This window comes from Tauraco erythrolophus, chromosome 9 (assembly GCF_009769465.1).
Source record: "Tauraco erythrolophus isolate bTauEry1 chromosome 9, bTauEry1.pri, whole genome shotgun sequence".
NCBI classification, from domain to species: Eukaryota; Metazoa; Chordata; class Aves; order Musophagiformes; family Musophagidae; genus Tauraco; species Tauraco erythrolophus.
In genome coordinates, this window is record NC_141473.1 from 17403385 (window position 1) to 17418745 (window position 15361).

Consider the following 15361-nt stretch of genomic DNA (forward strand, 5'->3'; position numbering starts at 1 on the left):
GCAGTCATTTTTCAAAAACAGCACAAATCTTGTAACAGATACGTATCTGAAATAAGTCTGCTGAAGTTAATGTATTTGCATAATGGGATAAAGAAGAGCAGAATATGACTCACAGTAATCATACAAATACATGAAACTTATTTTTCCCAACATAAAAGATGCCTTTTCAATGAATTTACAGATGTGTTATTCCAATTAAGCATATAACCAGTATGTTTAGTTTTCATAATATGAATCTCTACAGTTTAGAAAGGTATGTTTGAAAGAGTTTGTTTCAGGCCCTTTTTAAGAAACACTGATTCCAAATGCATTAATGCCAGTCAAAGGAATGATTAACCATTTTGTAAAATTTTGCATTGTGCTCTCTGAAGTAAGAATACAGTTGCTCTAAAACAGTGTTGTTAACAAGAGGATGGGGACGCCCTTTGGATTCATGTAAACATCTCTCCCTTCCATCACTTCTAATGCAGTAGAATCCCTTTGTTTGGTTAAAATAAAAATTAGAAGACATAATTCGAGAAGGAAGATTTAGAAATCTTTCAACTTTTTGTAATTCAGGAAGAGGGTCCTTGATTAAAGTATTGCCATCCACTATGTGAATCTGATCCAAACTGAAATGCTTAAGCCACTTTTCCATATGAACATCATATAGACTTCTCTGAATAGCTTTGTACTTGGTATTAAGTGCTCCATTCTTAATAACGATATCTTCAAAAAGCTGAACAGGCTTGTGGCTTTCTACTCTGTTGTAATATACTTGGGTATAGTCAGAGATAACTCTCTCCGTAGGATCTCTTAGAATGAGCAGCAGTTTAATGGAACTATTCATGTCATGAATTCTTTCTGGAGCCTGTGGTGATGTAAAATAGCCTGGTGTTTTCTCAATTGTAATTTGATTTCCATAAGAAAATGGCATCAGACTTCTATACCAGTCTATTCCTTTCACATAATTTTCATCCCAGTCAAAGAAGTGGACTTCTGTAGCTGCTACCACGATATTAGGATGAATATCCAACATTTCCAGCAAAGCCCTTGTCCCTCCTTTACGAACTCCTATGATGATTGTCTGAGGTATTTGTCGGCTTGTGCCAGGAGGTCTCACCTGTGCTGAATAGTGTTCACTTTTATTGCTGAATAATCCTACTTGTGACTTCAGTGTTTCCAACAGTGCCCCATTCTCAACAGGAGCACCCTGAGCACAAGTCAGCAGAAGACAAGCTGACACTAGTAGGAAGGCCATGTGGAGAGGAATAATTAGTTCAAGATAATGTTATGCTTGACTAATGAAAGAATAGGTAAGTCCCCTCTTGAGTTGGCTGGCAGAACCTGTGGTAAACGCACAGCAAGTTTCTGAAGCATCTACAAAATAAAACAAGACAAATCAGTATTTCTAAACCCATCACCAGTTGGAAATTCAACTCCCAATTCAATTCATAAATCTAATCTGTGATCACAACAGAAAAATTATACCGAAGTTGTTTGTTTTCCCTGACTTTACAGAAGAACAAAAAAAACATCCATGCATTTTTTCTTTCCTTAACAATAGGAGACCAATGATGGATACCAACCCTTCAACAGCTTTTATTTCCTCTAAGCACAACATCAGAATTATTTACCTGATTTTAAATTCCTGACCATTATTTGCTTGCTTTGATTCCCTAGTTCTTTTCCATATACTTATCTTGCTATATATACCATACCAAATATGATATTAATAATTATTCCAAAGTATTTTTCGAATGTCAATGCCTTTCCCCAAATTCCCTGATAGTTCTATATCCTTAACTGGTTCTATTTTCAATGTGGAGTGTGGAAACAAGCTATTTCATGCAGTGAAGCAGCAGTCCTTTAAAAAAGAATAACTGTTTTTGGGATCTATTTGAATTATGCCTTATATTTTAAAGTAGTCTCAGAAATACTACAACTTTAGCTCCTTCTTCAGCTCCACTGTTAGTCAGTCTCTTTGTTTTTCTGAATATATTGGTCACAGTACTTTGCCTCTTAGAAACGACCTTAGAAAACACAGCCAATTTCCATTTGTCATGGCTCTGAGGAGCGCTCAGTATTTCTACTTTAAAATTGTTTACTTTGAGGCTTTACAGACATGTAACATAAGAACATTTTTGATAATAACAGTCTAGGCAATGTAGCCTAGATGTAGATTCATTAAATCTATGTTCTAAATCTTATTAAAACTTACCCTAGATTCTTGGCTAGCTAAGGAATGACTCTTGTTAGCCTGAATGAGCTCTAAACTCACAGATAGCAAATATTAACCCTAAAATTGCCATTTAAAAAATAAACTATGACTTTTAGTGAGAAAATCTGTGGAGAGCATTCCCTGTTATGTCCAAGCAAGACCTAAAGGGCAACTGCTTCTTCAAAAAGAGCACAGCTTCAACCAGATAAAGTGTGTGAGCATACACTTATGTCCAAGTACAAATTGGCTTTGTAGTCAGAGACTGGAGAAAATACTGTTCTTCTTTACAAACCTGAAAGGAAGTTTCATTTTTAGAGGTTACAAGTTTCTTACTAAGAACTTCACATGGAAGTTCCATTATCAAGAGCAAGGAATGCAAGCATTTCTATGGCAATTACAGGATGGAAATATGTTTACACCAAAATCATTTGTACTTACATTTTTCAGAACGACTACTCTTTTGGATGGCAAGTTTGGGAAATGATAAACATGCTATTTAGTGCTGCTGAGGAATCAAAATTCATTCTGCTCTAATGGCAGCTAATGTTTGTTTTGAAAAGTTCTCATACAACATGCAATTTGAGGCATCGCACCCCAGATGACTCCTGAAATACCTGCTTTCAAATGTTAAGCATGTTTATATGCAGTGACTCTGCTTTAATAATTTAAAGCCAAATTTTTGCTGACTCACAGGGTTCCTAAACAGTCCATTCTGAGTAAGGATAGGGTTATATATAAGACAGTTTTGAAAACACTTTCTCTCTTCTCTGAAGTAAGAATATACAGCGGTACAGCTGCTTTCCAGACCTATGATGCCAGTAGGCTGGGATTTAGAAGGGGGAGCAAGGGAGTAGGGAGCAGTTAATGTTTCTTTTAACCTGTTTCAAAACCCCAGTGTTAATTTACATTCTACTCCTCTTCATTTTTAAATTAAATTCTTTCAGGAAGATTGAGAATTGTTTTTGTAAGCACCTTACATTTTTTTTCAATTTACCTTTTTGTGCTGATACACACAGCATATTATATGTTACAAAGTGTATGCACCTGTTTACATTAGATTACAAGCACTTAGAAACTAAGGCAAGATCAGCTGGAATGTCTACCAAGCAAGAAATGCCTTGCAAATACCAAGGTGGAGACATATCGTTCATTATCTAATTTAAATTCGGGAACTATCCCATCTTGAAACAGTTTTTTGAACTGATCCTTGACAGATATTTTAGAAAACTTTATTTAACAGGAAAGAAAATTATTTCCTGAGTTTTCGAGAAGAAGTATTCTTGAGACTACCTAGATTAATAGCTTAAAAAAAAAAAATAGAAGGGAAGAGAAGAAAGAAGGAATTTATCTGAAATAAGCTAAAACCAGTGCAAAAAAAAGATACAAAAGTATTTGGGACTGGGGACTCTGCAGTAGTATGTACAGAGGTGTGTTCTTCCTAGATCTGGTGACAGATGAAAAAATGCTCAAATTCACTTTTTCATAATACTCATATTTTCATAAATACTGATATTGGTTTATCCCTAATTAACTGATGGTTATCTGGTTTCACTCACCTAAGAATCAGGTGCAAATACTGTCATTATGTCAGTGAGAGTCCGTTTAATTTACCATCTGAAATGAGCAGTTCTTTATAAAACACACTTAGAAAGCAAATAACAGAAAAGATTCTGCATTTTCTGTAGACCAAAGTATTAGTAGCATTTTTGAAAGCAATTATGTTAATTTAACCAGTTTGCAATTAATTAGTTGCTTTATATAGTGAAAATTTGTTAGAGTCATTGCTAGAACAAAACTTTACCCAGAAAATGCTACCAGAAATAATCAAATTCAGAATGTGCTGTAAAACTGGTGCCTAAATAGATCAAAATTGCCTTTGGGAGCAATTCCAGCAGAACAACATTCCAGCTTCAGCCCAAGATATTTGATTGATCTTGATGAAGCTCTGAGATGTTAGATCCTGTGGTTAGGTTATAATTGCTACATAAATGTAAAGGTTTTAAAGATGATTTATCAAATATAATTGGAATGTTATTTGAATAATTCTTGTGTTGCTTTTCTGCCTTTATGCAATTAAACGCACATTTTTAGAAGATATGAACTCCTTTTTATAATGAAAACAATATTTTCTACATTGCTGCGCTGCGCACTCTTTGAATCTCAGAGTATTCATAAGAAATTAACCCCATGATACATGATCAGAATTATAGTGCCTTATCGTGTGGTTTTTTTCCTACTATTTGGTAGTGTTGGTGTTGCTTAGTAACGTAAGGAACATCAACAGATACGATACTTATTAAGCAGAAATGAAGTTCAGAAAGAAATTCATGCTGCAGAGAGGACTAATTAAGTAAATAACACCCTGGGCTTTTGTTTGTTTTACTTTTTTAAAACCTTAGACTAGACTGAAGAAGCTAATATGCTGGCTGAAAAATCATTTCAATATTGCAGAAATGTTCTAAAGACCTTTAACTGCTGCACTCTACTGTAAAAAAAACCCCACAACTTCTAAGTGGCTTGTGATTTATCTTGCTTCAGGGTAAAGTACATCATAGAGTAAACCTAACTATATTATTATTACTAATTTATAATATTATTAATTCATAATAATACTTTCCACTGCCTGTAATGCTTTTCGTCGGAGAATTTCACAACACTTTGTGTTAATGAACTGCACCCTATTAAGGCACTGTTCTCACCTTACAGGAAATTGCAACTGACCAACCTATAGATCCAATTCAGGAGTGCAAATGCTTTGAAAAGTCAGGGTTAATTTGATCTGCTCAAGGTCATATAATAGTTCAACTAAGAATAAAAACCCAAGGGCTTCCAATTCCTCTTCCAATTCCAACTTTGTGCCATTTCATGGCAGTCACTTACATATCTTATGGTAACTTATACTTGGGTTACATGCTGAACTGGAAAGCAAAGAGATTCCTCTATGCTTCAGCATAAAATTCAAGTATTTTGAGGAATACTGCAGTTTCTTCCCACTTGCTTCCCACCCCTGAAACTGAAACAAATTACGAACTCAGGATTTTGTTCTTTCAAGGTATTTGTGCAGGAATATTCCTGTTCACCGTGGAAAACTACAACGAGGGGAGGTGGTCAGAACAAGTATAACAAAGCACCTTTAAAAATACACTTGGATTAAAAAAAAGTGTACTGTTTTTCCTGTTTATTCCTATTAGATATCAACTGATCCCAACACAGAGATTAGCCACTGAGAAGCGTACAATTCAAACATTTTAAGGCTTACTGGTACACAAATTTGTAACAGCTCTATTATTATTATTATTACTCTATAAATAGCGTTGTATCTCTATTACTAAGAGCATCTCTAATGCTGACAATATAAAAAACCTATAGCGGCCTAACTGTATTCACAACCAAAAGTCACATCAGGAGAACTCTTTCAGGAATTTTTAAAAGAAAAGTCACGCTGTAGTGACAGTTATGCCAGCGTGAAGTGTCTATATACAGATTGGCTTTATGTAATAAATAATTTTAAGTACCAACAATAATACAATTCTAAGTTTTCAAATATCTGAAATTGGACTGTTTTTTTTTTCCCTTTGGTAAAAGTAGAGCTAGTTACATAGTAGTGATAAATGCAAATCTGCTCTTAGAATGGCTTCTACATTTATGAAAAACAGGCAAATGAATAATCCAGTGCATATGGGATACATTGCTTAACACAATCCAATATCAATTTATGCAAATCCAATAAAGCAGTGACTAATTCTATTAATTCTAAGCATTAAATGTTAGAAATAACACAACTATCAAAAGTCATCTTCATAATACCTTAATCTGCTTTATAGAATTGTTAGCAAAATAATGTACATTTAAAAATATTTGGCACATGTTCAATGGTTGAACAAAAAGTATTCTCTTTAATATTAAGTGAAAGGAAACAAAACTCAGCTGCTTCTATCCACACAGGTCAGATATGCCCAGACTGAGTTGAGGAGACAATGAGAACACATTCCTGAGTGTGAAAAGTATTTAGAATTTTGAAAAAAATTCCTACATAGAAACAGTTGTGAGTAGACCTTAACTTTATTACAAGTAGTGCAATTACTTTAGGTTTATGTTAGTATGAGATCAGTTAGAAACAGGTGCAATTGAATATGTTTAGAGCTGTGTCCTAAAAGTTTCAGCGAGATCTGATTCAGAAGAATCCCAAATTAACTGTTCCCTGGCACTAAAGACTATGTGTGAAAGCACAGCTACCCCAGCACATAATAACTCTTTATCTTCAGACAGGGTATGAAATTACTCTTCTACGCATTTACTCTATACTCCATTGCCTGATTAAGTGCAATAACTAAACAACATGCCCATTACTGGCCTTTATCAAAATCTGTCAGTTTCCATGAATATACATAAATTGGACATAAGGAATACCTCCCACATCTGATGCAAACTGGAGAAAGCAAGAAAGGTTGAGTGTGAGTAAAATATGACTTTGGAGTTTTGTAACAGAGCTTCAAGTTGAGCTTCACTAGTCTCTATTTATACAAGGAGTATAGGACTAAGAAAGTACAAAAAGGACCACAGATACCAGAGTCAAACAAACATTGCAGCACATTGCAGTAGTTCATATTGCTGATAAAGAACATTAACATTCTTGTATGCACTTAAGAATTTTGTTCACTTTCATTTTACTCAAACTGTGGATATATTTTTAATAGTGAAATGCACTAAGAATCCTTAAACAAGGCACTACCTAAAAAAACCCCCCATGATCCCACAGACCATCCCAAAAGGTCGTCTTGCTATCATAACAACTCTTCTGGAAAGGAAAGAGTCTAAAGCTGTCTCTTTAAACATCGATGTAAAAACATGTTATCTCAAAGAAAGACAAAGACACTAATATTTTAAAGTCCTAGTGTCAGCAGTGAATTTATTTGGATGAACTTTTTATAATGAGATTACAATTTCGTAACAGCCAACAGTTACTACCTTACAGGAATTAAAAAAAGGAATAAAAAAGAAAATAGGTATTTGGTGAGTAAAGGTAGCAGTTGCAGAGTAACAGCAATTGGCTGCAGGCTTCCCTTCTACCAGGTACGCAGAATCTAATGGCTAAAATGGAAAGCTAAGAAAAGTTAGCATAAACTATAAACACATTAAATCATTGGCAGGTGATATTAGCAGATAGGAATTTTGTAAAAAGTTTGCTTTCCTAAGGCTAGCATTACATTTTCTAATTCCCTTTTCTGACAATACGACTGCAAATATATAGCAGTACCTTATATATGGTAATATGTTCAGTATAAATACACCAACATATTTCTGAGCTAAATAAGCCTTCTACTGCTGTAGCCTACACGTTCATATTTTATGGTATCTATGAAAAATATCATACTCAAACCATCCACATAAAAGTTACTGAATTACAATTTCATAAAGGCCCTTAATATGTTTAGTCCATAAACCCAGGTACATTCTAAGCACACCTCTAAACAGACATAAAAGAAAATTCTGTTCCTATTAAGATGTAAAGCATAGATAGCGATCAGATTAATACAGATGACAAGGCCAATTTTTTATGTCTAATCATGCTACATATCACATTAGCATACTTCAAAGGGAATTGCAGTATCATTTTGTTGAATTAAACTTACACCTCTAATTGTTAATTATGCATCAGGACTAATATAAATTGAAACAACAACGATGCCATTCCAGGTCTTCAGCCAAAATAAGCAGTAACTGTGTAATTATAAAGGTGCAAGATGTCACAATGTGTGGCTCTTGTGTTTATTTCTACAGATCTTACTAAAGCAAAACTTCAACCTCTCTATCTCTGGTATAATTAATTGAATATTATTCATTTGCCCACACTCATTGTCACAAAGAACACCTTAATACTCACTGATGTTTAGGAATTAAAATTAGAATTTGCTGCATAGGATTTATGAGTGACCTGTCTTTCAAAGGAAAAGATTCCTCAGAGGGCCAGAGATGGCAATAGAAGCGTTTGACAGGGACGAGGCCAGGTTAGCTCTCCATTGTACAGACCAGCAGACTCCTACAGGACATCCATGGCAGGTAGGTGACCCTAGAACCTGTTATACTCTCTTGTAAAGAGCACAGCTTCCTCCTGGCATTAAAAATAAAACCCCCAAAACATAAACCTCTGCTCATCTGAACTGATAGGGATTCTAAAGCATTACAATGTTGAGGACTCCAAAAAATGGAAGAGTGTCTCACAGGAGTGTTTTTCTGGGCAGAACTTGTCAATATTATACCTTACATTTTCAGCACTGCCCCAATGCAGCGTGAGAACACATCAGGCAGAGCTCATCAGACACTGGCAGCTGCATGGGGAGCTACCTAAGACAGCCAGGAGTGACACGTGAAGAGCTGGCCAGGGGGAGAAGCCACAAAGCACAATTCTTGCAGGCAAGGAGGCTCCTTTGTCCCCACCTTGAATGCTCTCCCACAGTTAAGCACTTCAGCCAAGTCTGCTGCGCCAAGGTCAGTATCTTATCCTTGGTTTATAATATCTTTCTGGAGAACTTTTCCAAGGCTCTGGCATTAGTCTCTGGGAAGAAGTTATATGATGCTGACTGATAAGAATTGCTGTATTGGGTCCTGTATAATTGCTGTATATCTCCATTATACAAGGCATGAAATAAACTGATCCTTCCCTGAGTAGTAAGTCCTACTATCCAACAGTCAGCAGAACGGAGACTTTCTAATGTCAAATTCAGACAGTAGGAGAAGGAGCCAACTTCCTGGCTCAGGAATATACTGAAAAGCACAGATGTAGAGTGAGCTGAGAACTCACCCACAATAAAACAAAGCATCTGAAAGGCCCACTAGAGTTGAAATGATCTGGCCTTATAAAGGATGACTGAACAAAGGTTAAGAAGTACTTCATTACTGCATGCAACGAAAGAACATTTTTATTTTTCCAACTACAGCTACCTCTTAAGTACTTGGTATTTTTAATAGTTTTTAGTTAACTCAGGATTGTGAAAAGTACTGCAGAGAAAAATAAAATACAGCTCAGGAATTTTTTTTTTTTTAAAGAGTGACTATAAAACAGAGCATGTAAGAGAATAGGGAATATAAAGAAGCTGAAAACATAAGTCATCTAGACATTTGATTTAAGGCTGAAAATCTAGTTGTGGAATTTTGGGAGTGGTATAGGCCCTAGTAAGAGGCAAGATCATGATAAGGATCAGAGAAAAAAGCCCTGAGTGAGTAAGAATGTCTGATGAAATAATAGGATTTGCAAAACTAAGAAACATACCAAGTCCACACTGAGTTTAGCTATGCTGAGAGACTTTGGGCATCAAAGAATCTGAAATTATACAAAAAAAGGCTTCATAGCCTACCTTTACTCAGAGTAAATAAACATGCAGGGTTTGAAGTCAGAGACCGCAGAAAGCAATTGCCTAGCAATTCTTAAAACTGATTAATACAGGAAGTAGTAAAAAGGCAAAACTCTGTCTTACACTGGTAAGCAAATCTTGGCTAACAAAGAAGGTAAATATAACACCATAATACAGAACAGGCAAACCACATTAGAAAAGAATCAAATAGACAATACTCTTTTTGAATAAAAACTCAATGACTTCAACACATATCCATTATCAAGTTAAATGCATGTTCAACCCAGCAGGCAGCTGCAGAGATAGAGGAATGAAAGCAATTAAGGAAACACTTGAAAATGCCTAATAACCAGAATACAACACAGAAAATAGTCTGGTGTGCCAAACTCATGCCTCTTTTGCACTGCTTCTCAGGCTAAAACACAGTAAAAACCGACAGTTTGAAAACACAGAGTAGAAAAAGACATTTTAGTTTCTGGATATCATAGAAAAACAGAAATGAGATCCTTTGCTCCTTACCAGACCTGTTTCCACTGCCAAAGAAATATGTTAAAATACAGTAAAGGAATTCTCACCACTATGAAAAGTGTGACAGCAGATAGCTAATACCAAACACTTCTTACGCTTATCTCCAGGATTTCTGAGATTGAGTACAGGTTGTAGCTGACTGTCTTTCAAACTTCTTAGTTAGGAAAGACAGAACTCAGAAAAGCTTCTCTGCAGTCCGAACCCTTCAAACTTCGATGCACAATCTGAATCTGTAGGCATGTCAGTAGCCCAACTAAAGTCAAAGTATTAAAGATATACGAGCATATGTCAAAACCTCTTAAACTTCATCAGAAAACAAAGCAACTCTTTCTCCTCTTTTCCCCAGTCCAGACAGTTCTGACAACTTCCCTGTGTGAAAACAATCTCTGCATCTCCCCACAAAAACACTTTTTGTGGTTCTGCTCTAAACCTGAAAAGCCAGGGGAAAAATACCTGCAGTACTACTGCATCAAATAGCATAGTTAATTCAAGCAGAACATGTTCCCCGCCATACAGCATCACTTCTCCCCCATAACTCAGTGCTACTTTGCACCCAAATAAGCCTTCTGCACTATTCATTTAATGCTGCTTCACTTCAAATCAGTTACAACTTCTCAGAAAGGCTCTTTGATGGCTGAGAGTGCCTACAGCAATTCTTCAGAGCCTTTAAGCTCTATCTGTCAATTTTCACCTAGGTCTTTAAGGTAAAATCGTATTTAGGAGCCATCACATACATTCAGGATCTGGACTTTAAGACTTCAAATTTGTGAGACTTGTGACAAATGGTAAGGGTTTGTCATATTAGAAACTCTAACTAGGAGGAGCCACAATATATGTGGTCAGAGACTGAGTCAGAGCATGGTACAATTCTCTCCCAGATTAAAATACTGTGTTTGTGTTTACTGGCTATGATGATAAAAACTATAATTAGTATATTTTTATTTGAAATTGCAGTATCAATTTGGAAAACATCTGTTGCACCTAGATATCTTGTAATGACCTTTTAATATTTTTCTTAAGTCTGAATGGTGTTATCTGTATTCCGGTAGTTGGCAAGGTGTTAGGAACTCTTGTAACAGAGGAGAGAGAGGGAGAGGTAGGGAGAAGCAATATATATTTTTGTAATTAACAGATATATTTGTGTAATTAACTGCATATTAATTAGAGCAATAAAGTGTTAGAATGTTCAAAGTCATTCTCTTACCAGTAGGCAGGCTGCACAGCACATGTACTTTAGCTGATTCTAAACCCCCTGATTTCAGCTACTCAAAGGTACAGTATGACAGCAGACTGGTCTTACATTGCCACAACAACTGGACATTTCCCCAGGGATAAACACTTTAACATAACATAAAGGCAAAAGGTACTTCCATTATCTTGCATTCTTCCTCTCTCTCTCAATCTCCTTCTCTCCCAAATAATAGAGACCAAAAAAATCAAAGCCTAAAATTTTGTCATTTCATTTCTGGACTGGCAAAAGACCTCTGCTTTCTGTAGAAGGTGGTGATTGATTTTGTGATCTATCATTGCCATTATCTAGCCACAAATAATTTTTTTCTTACCATATAGCTTACAACACACACATTCCATACTATTCTAGTCCATTTAATTTTTCCTCAGGAAATTTAAAAAAGAAAAGGTAAGAATCAATCCTTATTTCTCTTTAGCTGTTCTCCATTACCACTAAAGTACTGTTACACAAAGCGAGGATGCAGGTGTTTGTATGTGATGGCTTTAAACATAAAACACACATCTTGTGCATTTTGATCCTTGTTTCTCTTTCCCCACAGGTACACTCACTCCTATGCATGGTGCAAGTTAAAAAAAAAAATTATCTCACCGTAGATTTTACTTCTGAGTACATTATTTTTTCCCTTTTCAACGCATGCTGAGTTTTTCCAAAGTGTTAACAGAAGTATTTTCAGCATGTTTTTTGCGGCATCCTTCATCAGTAGCTTAGCAGTTACTTTAAACCTTTTGAAGAACAAATGTCAACATCCAAATATCAGTTAATTTGCAAGTCCAGTATGACAGATAGAAAAAACAGAAAGTGAAGCACCAAACCAATACTTTTAAATCAGACTGCCTAGAAGCACAGAAAATCAGAAAGACATTCTGCTGTCATTACTCACAGTGAACAGTATTTTACTCTGTTAATAAAATGGAGCTTGATAGTGCTGAACTAACACTAGAGAATCTTACTTCCCTACGTAAATGGTGGTGTAATCTCTAAAGATGTTGAGCGTCTGAAGCTTTCGTATCTCTGAGAACTGCACTGAAGGTCGCCTGTTCTCAGACACTGATAGAACCACTTTCCAACTCAGCAAGATGGAAGAAACATAATCCAGCATGCGTAACGATTCTTGGCAAGCATTTGCAGACTACCTATTTGCAGCTGACAACACGTGTCCAAATTTTGCACCATTTGAGAAGAACTTCAAATTTTTAAAAAACTCACAGACATGCAGTAATTTGGAAAGACTGACATGAAATTTAGTTAGGGAAAGAGGATCTCTGCTGAAATCCCAGAATTTCTTAACACAACCTAAATGTCCTCCTACTCTCAGCTTTTAGTATCTCACTGCTTGGCCATTCATACATACAATGGTTTGCAAAGCATAGTCATAATAGTATTTCCTCCCAGTCCAGTTTGTGGAAAATGTATACTTCTATTTAAAACAACATCATATTTAATTTTGTGGCAATAAAGGATTTTTTCTGCATTCTGATTATGAATATTCACTCCTCTTACCTTAAATATGTACCCATAGGGGAAAATAAATATGGATTTTAAATCTAATTTGTAACTATAAAATATGGGATAGTTATTTCTGTTTACAGCATGCTAAAAAAGGTAATGCAAGTAAGCAGTGTAAGCTACCAGTTATTGATGCCAGCTCTGTTTTAAAGCAATGGTAATAGCTTTTCCTCTCAAGAGAGGACAGTATTTCTTCTAGAAACTATAAATTGTATATATTATTTTACATTTTTAATGCTGAATTTTCATCTTAGATTTGCAGTTTGACATATCTTAGCTAAAATATTTTCACACTCATGTCCCCCTTATTCTTTACAGCATCTATCAATTTAAATACATTTCAAGCAAAAGGAACATTAATATTAAAAGCAGATTAAATTTCTTTGAGAACCTTTCTGTCTAGGGGAGCAAGTCTGACTTGGATGTAAGCTGTCATACCTATGATGCCTTGAAGGGAATTATAGTCAAAAGAAAAAGTCACTTTGAGTTTATAGATAACAAACAGTTCAGAGCAATTTTTGAGATCAAAATCAAGATGTTAGAATCAAACAACACTGAAGTGCCAGTGTGCGAGAAATAGAAGGTTCAATTATTGAATGTGATAGAGTCTCAATTTCTATACTATGGAGCTTACAAAATTATATAAGAAATTAGAGAGTAGCACGTCAAAAATATCATAAAATGAAGTTATTTCCCCTGACATTTTTAAAAAATGACTGATAAAATTGTCATTCACAGTCTGAGAATGTTTCAGAAAAGAAATTTCAGTCAAATTTAAACGTAGCAGGACAAATAAATCATAAGTCCAACCTATTTCATAAACCAGTATGGATCTGCTGTGTTCTTAAGGATGCAAGAGAAATCGAATGTGAAGTATTTTAAATTATAACATGTAACCAACTTCTACTAAAAGCATCACAAAGCTGGTAGCAAAGGAGGAAAGGAGTGGAGAAAGCAATGGAAGTTACAAATAGTGAAAAATTAAGCATCTGTAGGCAAAACCATGTTATTAATCACTTTAATGACCAGAGTTAGGTTCTATATTTGTGCAAGTACACACACACATATGTAGCACACAAAGAAATAAAGAACAGGCAGTAATAGAAGATAATGTAGTCTGAATCAAGAATTTAAAGTTCTTGGGATCACGAGCAATGCAGCTGATGCTGATAAATGCAGATTATAAAAGTTTATTGCAAACAGATAAATATGCATACACTGGAAACAAACAGCTGTTCAAGCACAGACGAACTTAGATTTGTTACAACATACCAAACCTTAGGAAATTTTAGATTCTACTATAGTGAAGGTATGTAGGAAGGCAAAAGTGCTAAGGATGGTGTCATGGTTGTTACTGGAGTGGAGACTGAATGAATCCGAGTTCAATTTCCACATTTTCCTGCAGTGACTGGAGCAAACATACCTTGGACAGCGACACCATAACTAAGTGAGATGGAGTTTGAATTTACAGTTGATTACATGGTCTCTAAGTAGAGCAAACCTCCTCACACTCTAAGATTTTTCACATGGTGAATTAGAGCTCAGCAGCTAATGTGTTTTAAAATTTACACCTCAACTTTCTTACAGTAATTTCGCCTTAAAGACAAGCCTTGAGGGCGAAATTTTTCAGAAGCATTTACACTGGTCTAATTTTAGTACCATAGAAGTCAGTCATACAACAACTTACTTAGTAGCAAAGTTATCAGTTTTGAAATATTCTCCTCTCTTCCTCACCTTATGCTTTTAAGAATTGTGTTTCTCACCTTGCCGTGATATTACAAAGACATATCCGAATACTTTGAAAGTCCAGGTGATAGAAAGGTGGAGGTAACTCCTTAAGATTGTAATGGTGAGTTGCATTGCTACAGCTGAACAATAAAGGACATGTTAAATCACCATGCATGTTTAGAAATATATCCAGACGTTCTGGAGGGATTTTAAATTAAAGAGTTGACAAACTATCAAGCACTATCAGCCCCCATGTAAAAGATAACAATTTTAAAGCTATAAACAATACTAAAAAAAAGTCATGGTCATTGATATAAGTTGAGAGAAATTATATTGAAAAAATTAAGAAAATGGAAGAGAATCACAATATGTTAAAATTAAATCAATTTCTTTAGATTACACCTCCCCTCCCGTATAATCCAACACATATTCCTTTTTGCTGAGCAACATTTTTACATGGCTTTTAGATTCCATTGACAATGCAAGCTAAATAGAACAGGGTAAAGAACAGGTTGACATTGTTTATTTGACCTTTTGACAAAGAACTTCACTATTGGTTTATATGTAAAAAGCAAAGATTCCATGTGGATTAAAAAAATAACTCAGAAACCAAAGTATAGGAATGCACAGGAAATCTTCAGCATTTGGTTCATTCAGAACCTTGCACCATGCATCTCTTCAGAAAAAGATACAGGCTGAGAGTTTCAAAGGAGTCTAAGGGAGCTTCAGTTACTAATACATTTGAAATTTAAATTTCAAATTAGAGATGGATACCTAGATCCCTCAGACTTCCTG

At 35.3% G+C, this 15361-nt stretch overlaps 1 protein-coding gene across 1 annotated transcript; it reads right to left on the reverse strand.

The window, feature by feature from the left end:
• Positions 1-310: 310 nt before the first annotated feature.
• LOC104377047 (heparan sulfate glucosamine 3-O-sulfotransferase 1) lies at positions 311-1240 on the reverse strand. Its single transcript, XM_009983752.2, has one exon. It carries the CDS (start codon positions 1238-1240, stop codon positions 311-313), a length of 930 nt encoding a protein of 309 aa, XP_009982054.1.
• Positions 1241-15361: the final 14121 nt, after the last annotated feature.

Excerpts from the sequence above, each read along its gene's own strand:
- LOC104377047 (XM_009983752.2), bottom strand. The coding sequence starts at position 1,240 with ATGGCCTTCCTACTAGTGTCAGCTTGTCTTCTGCTGACTTGTGCTCAG.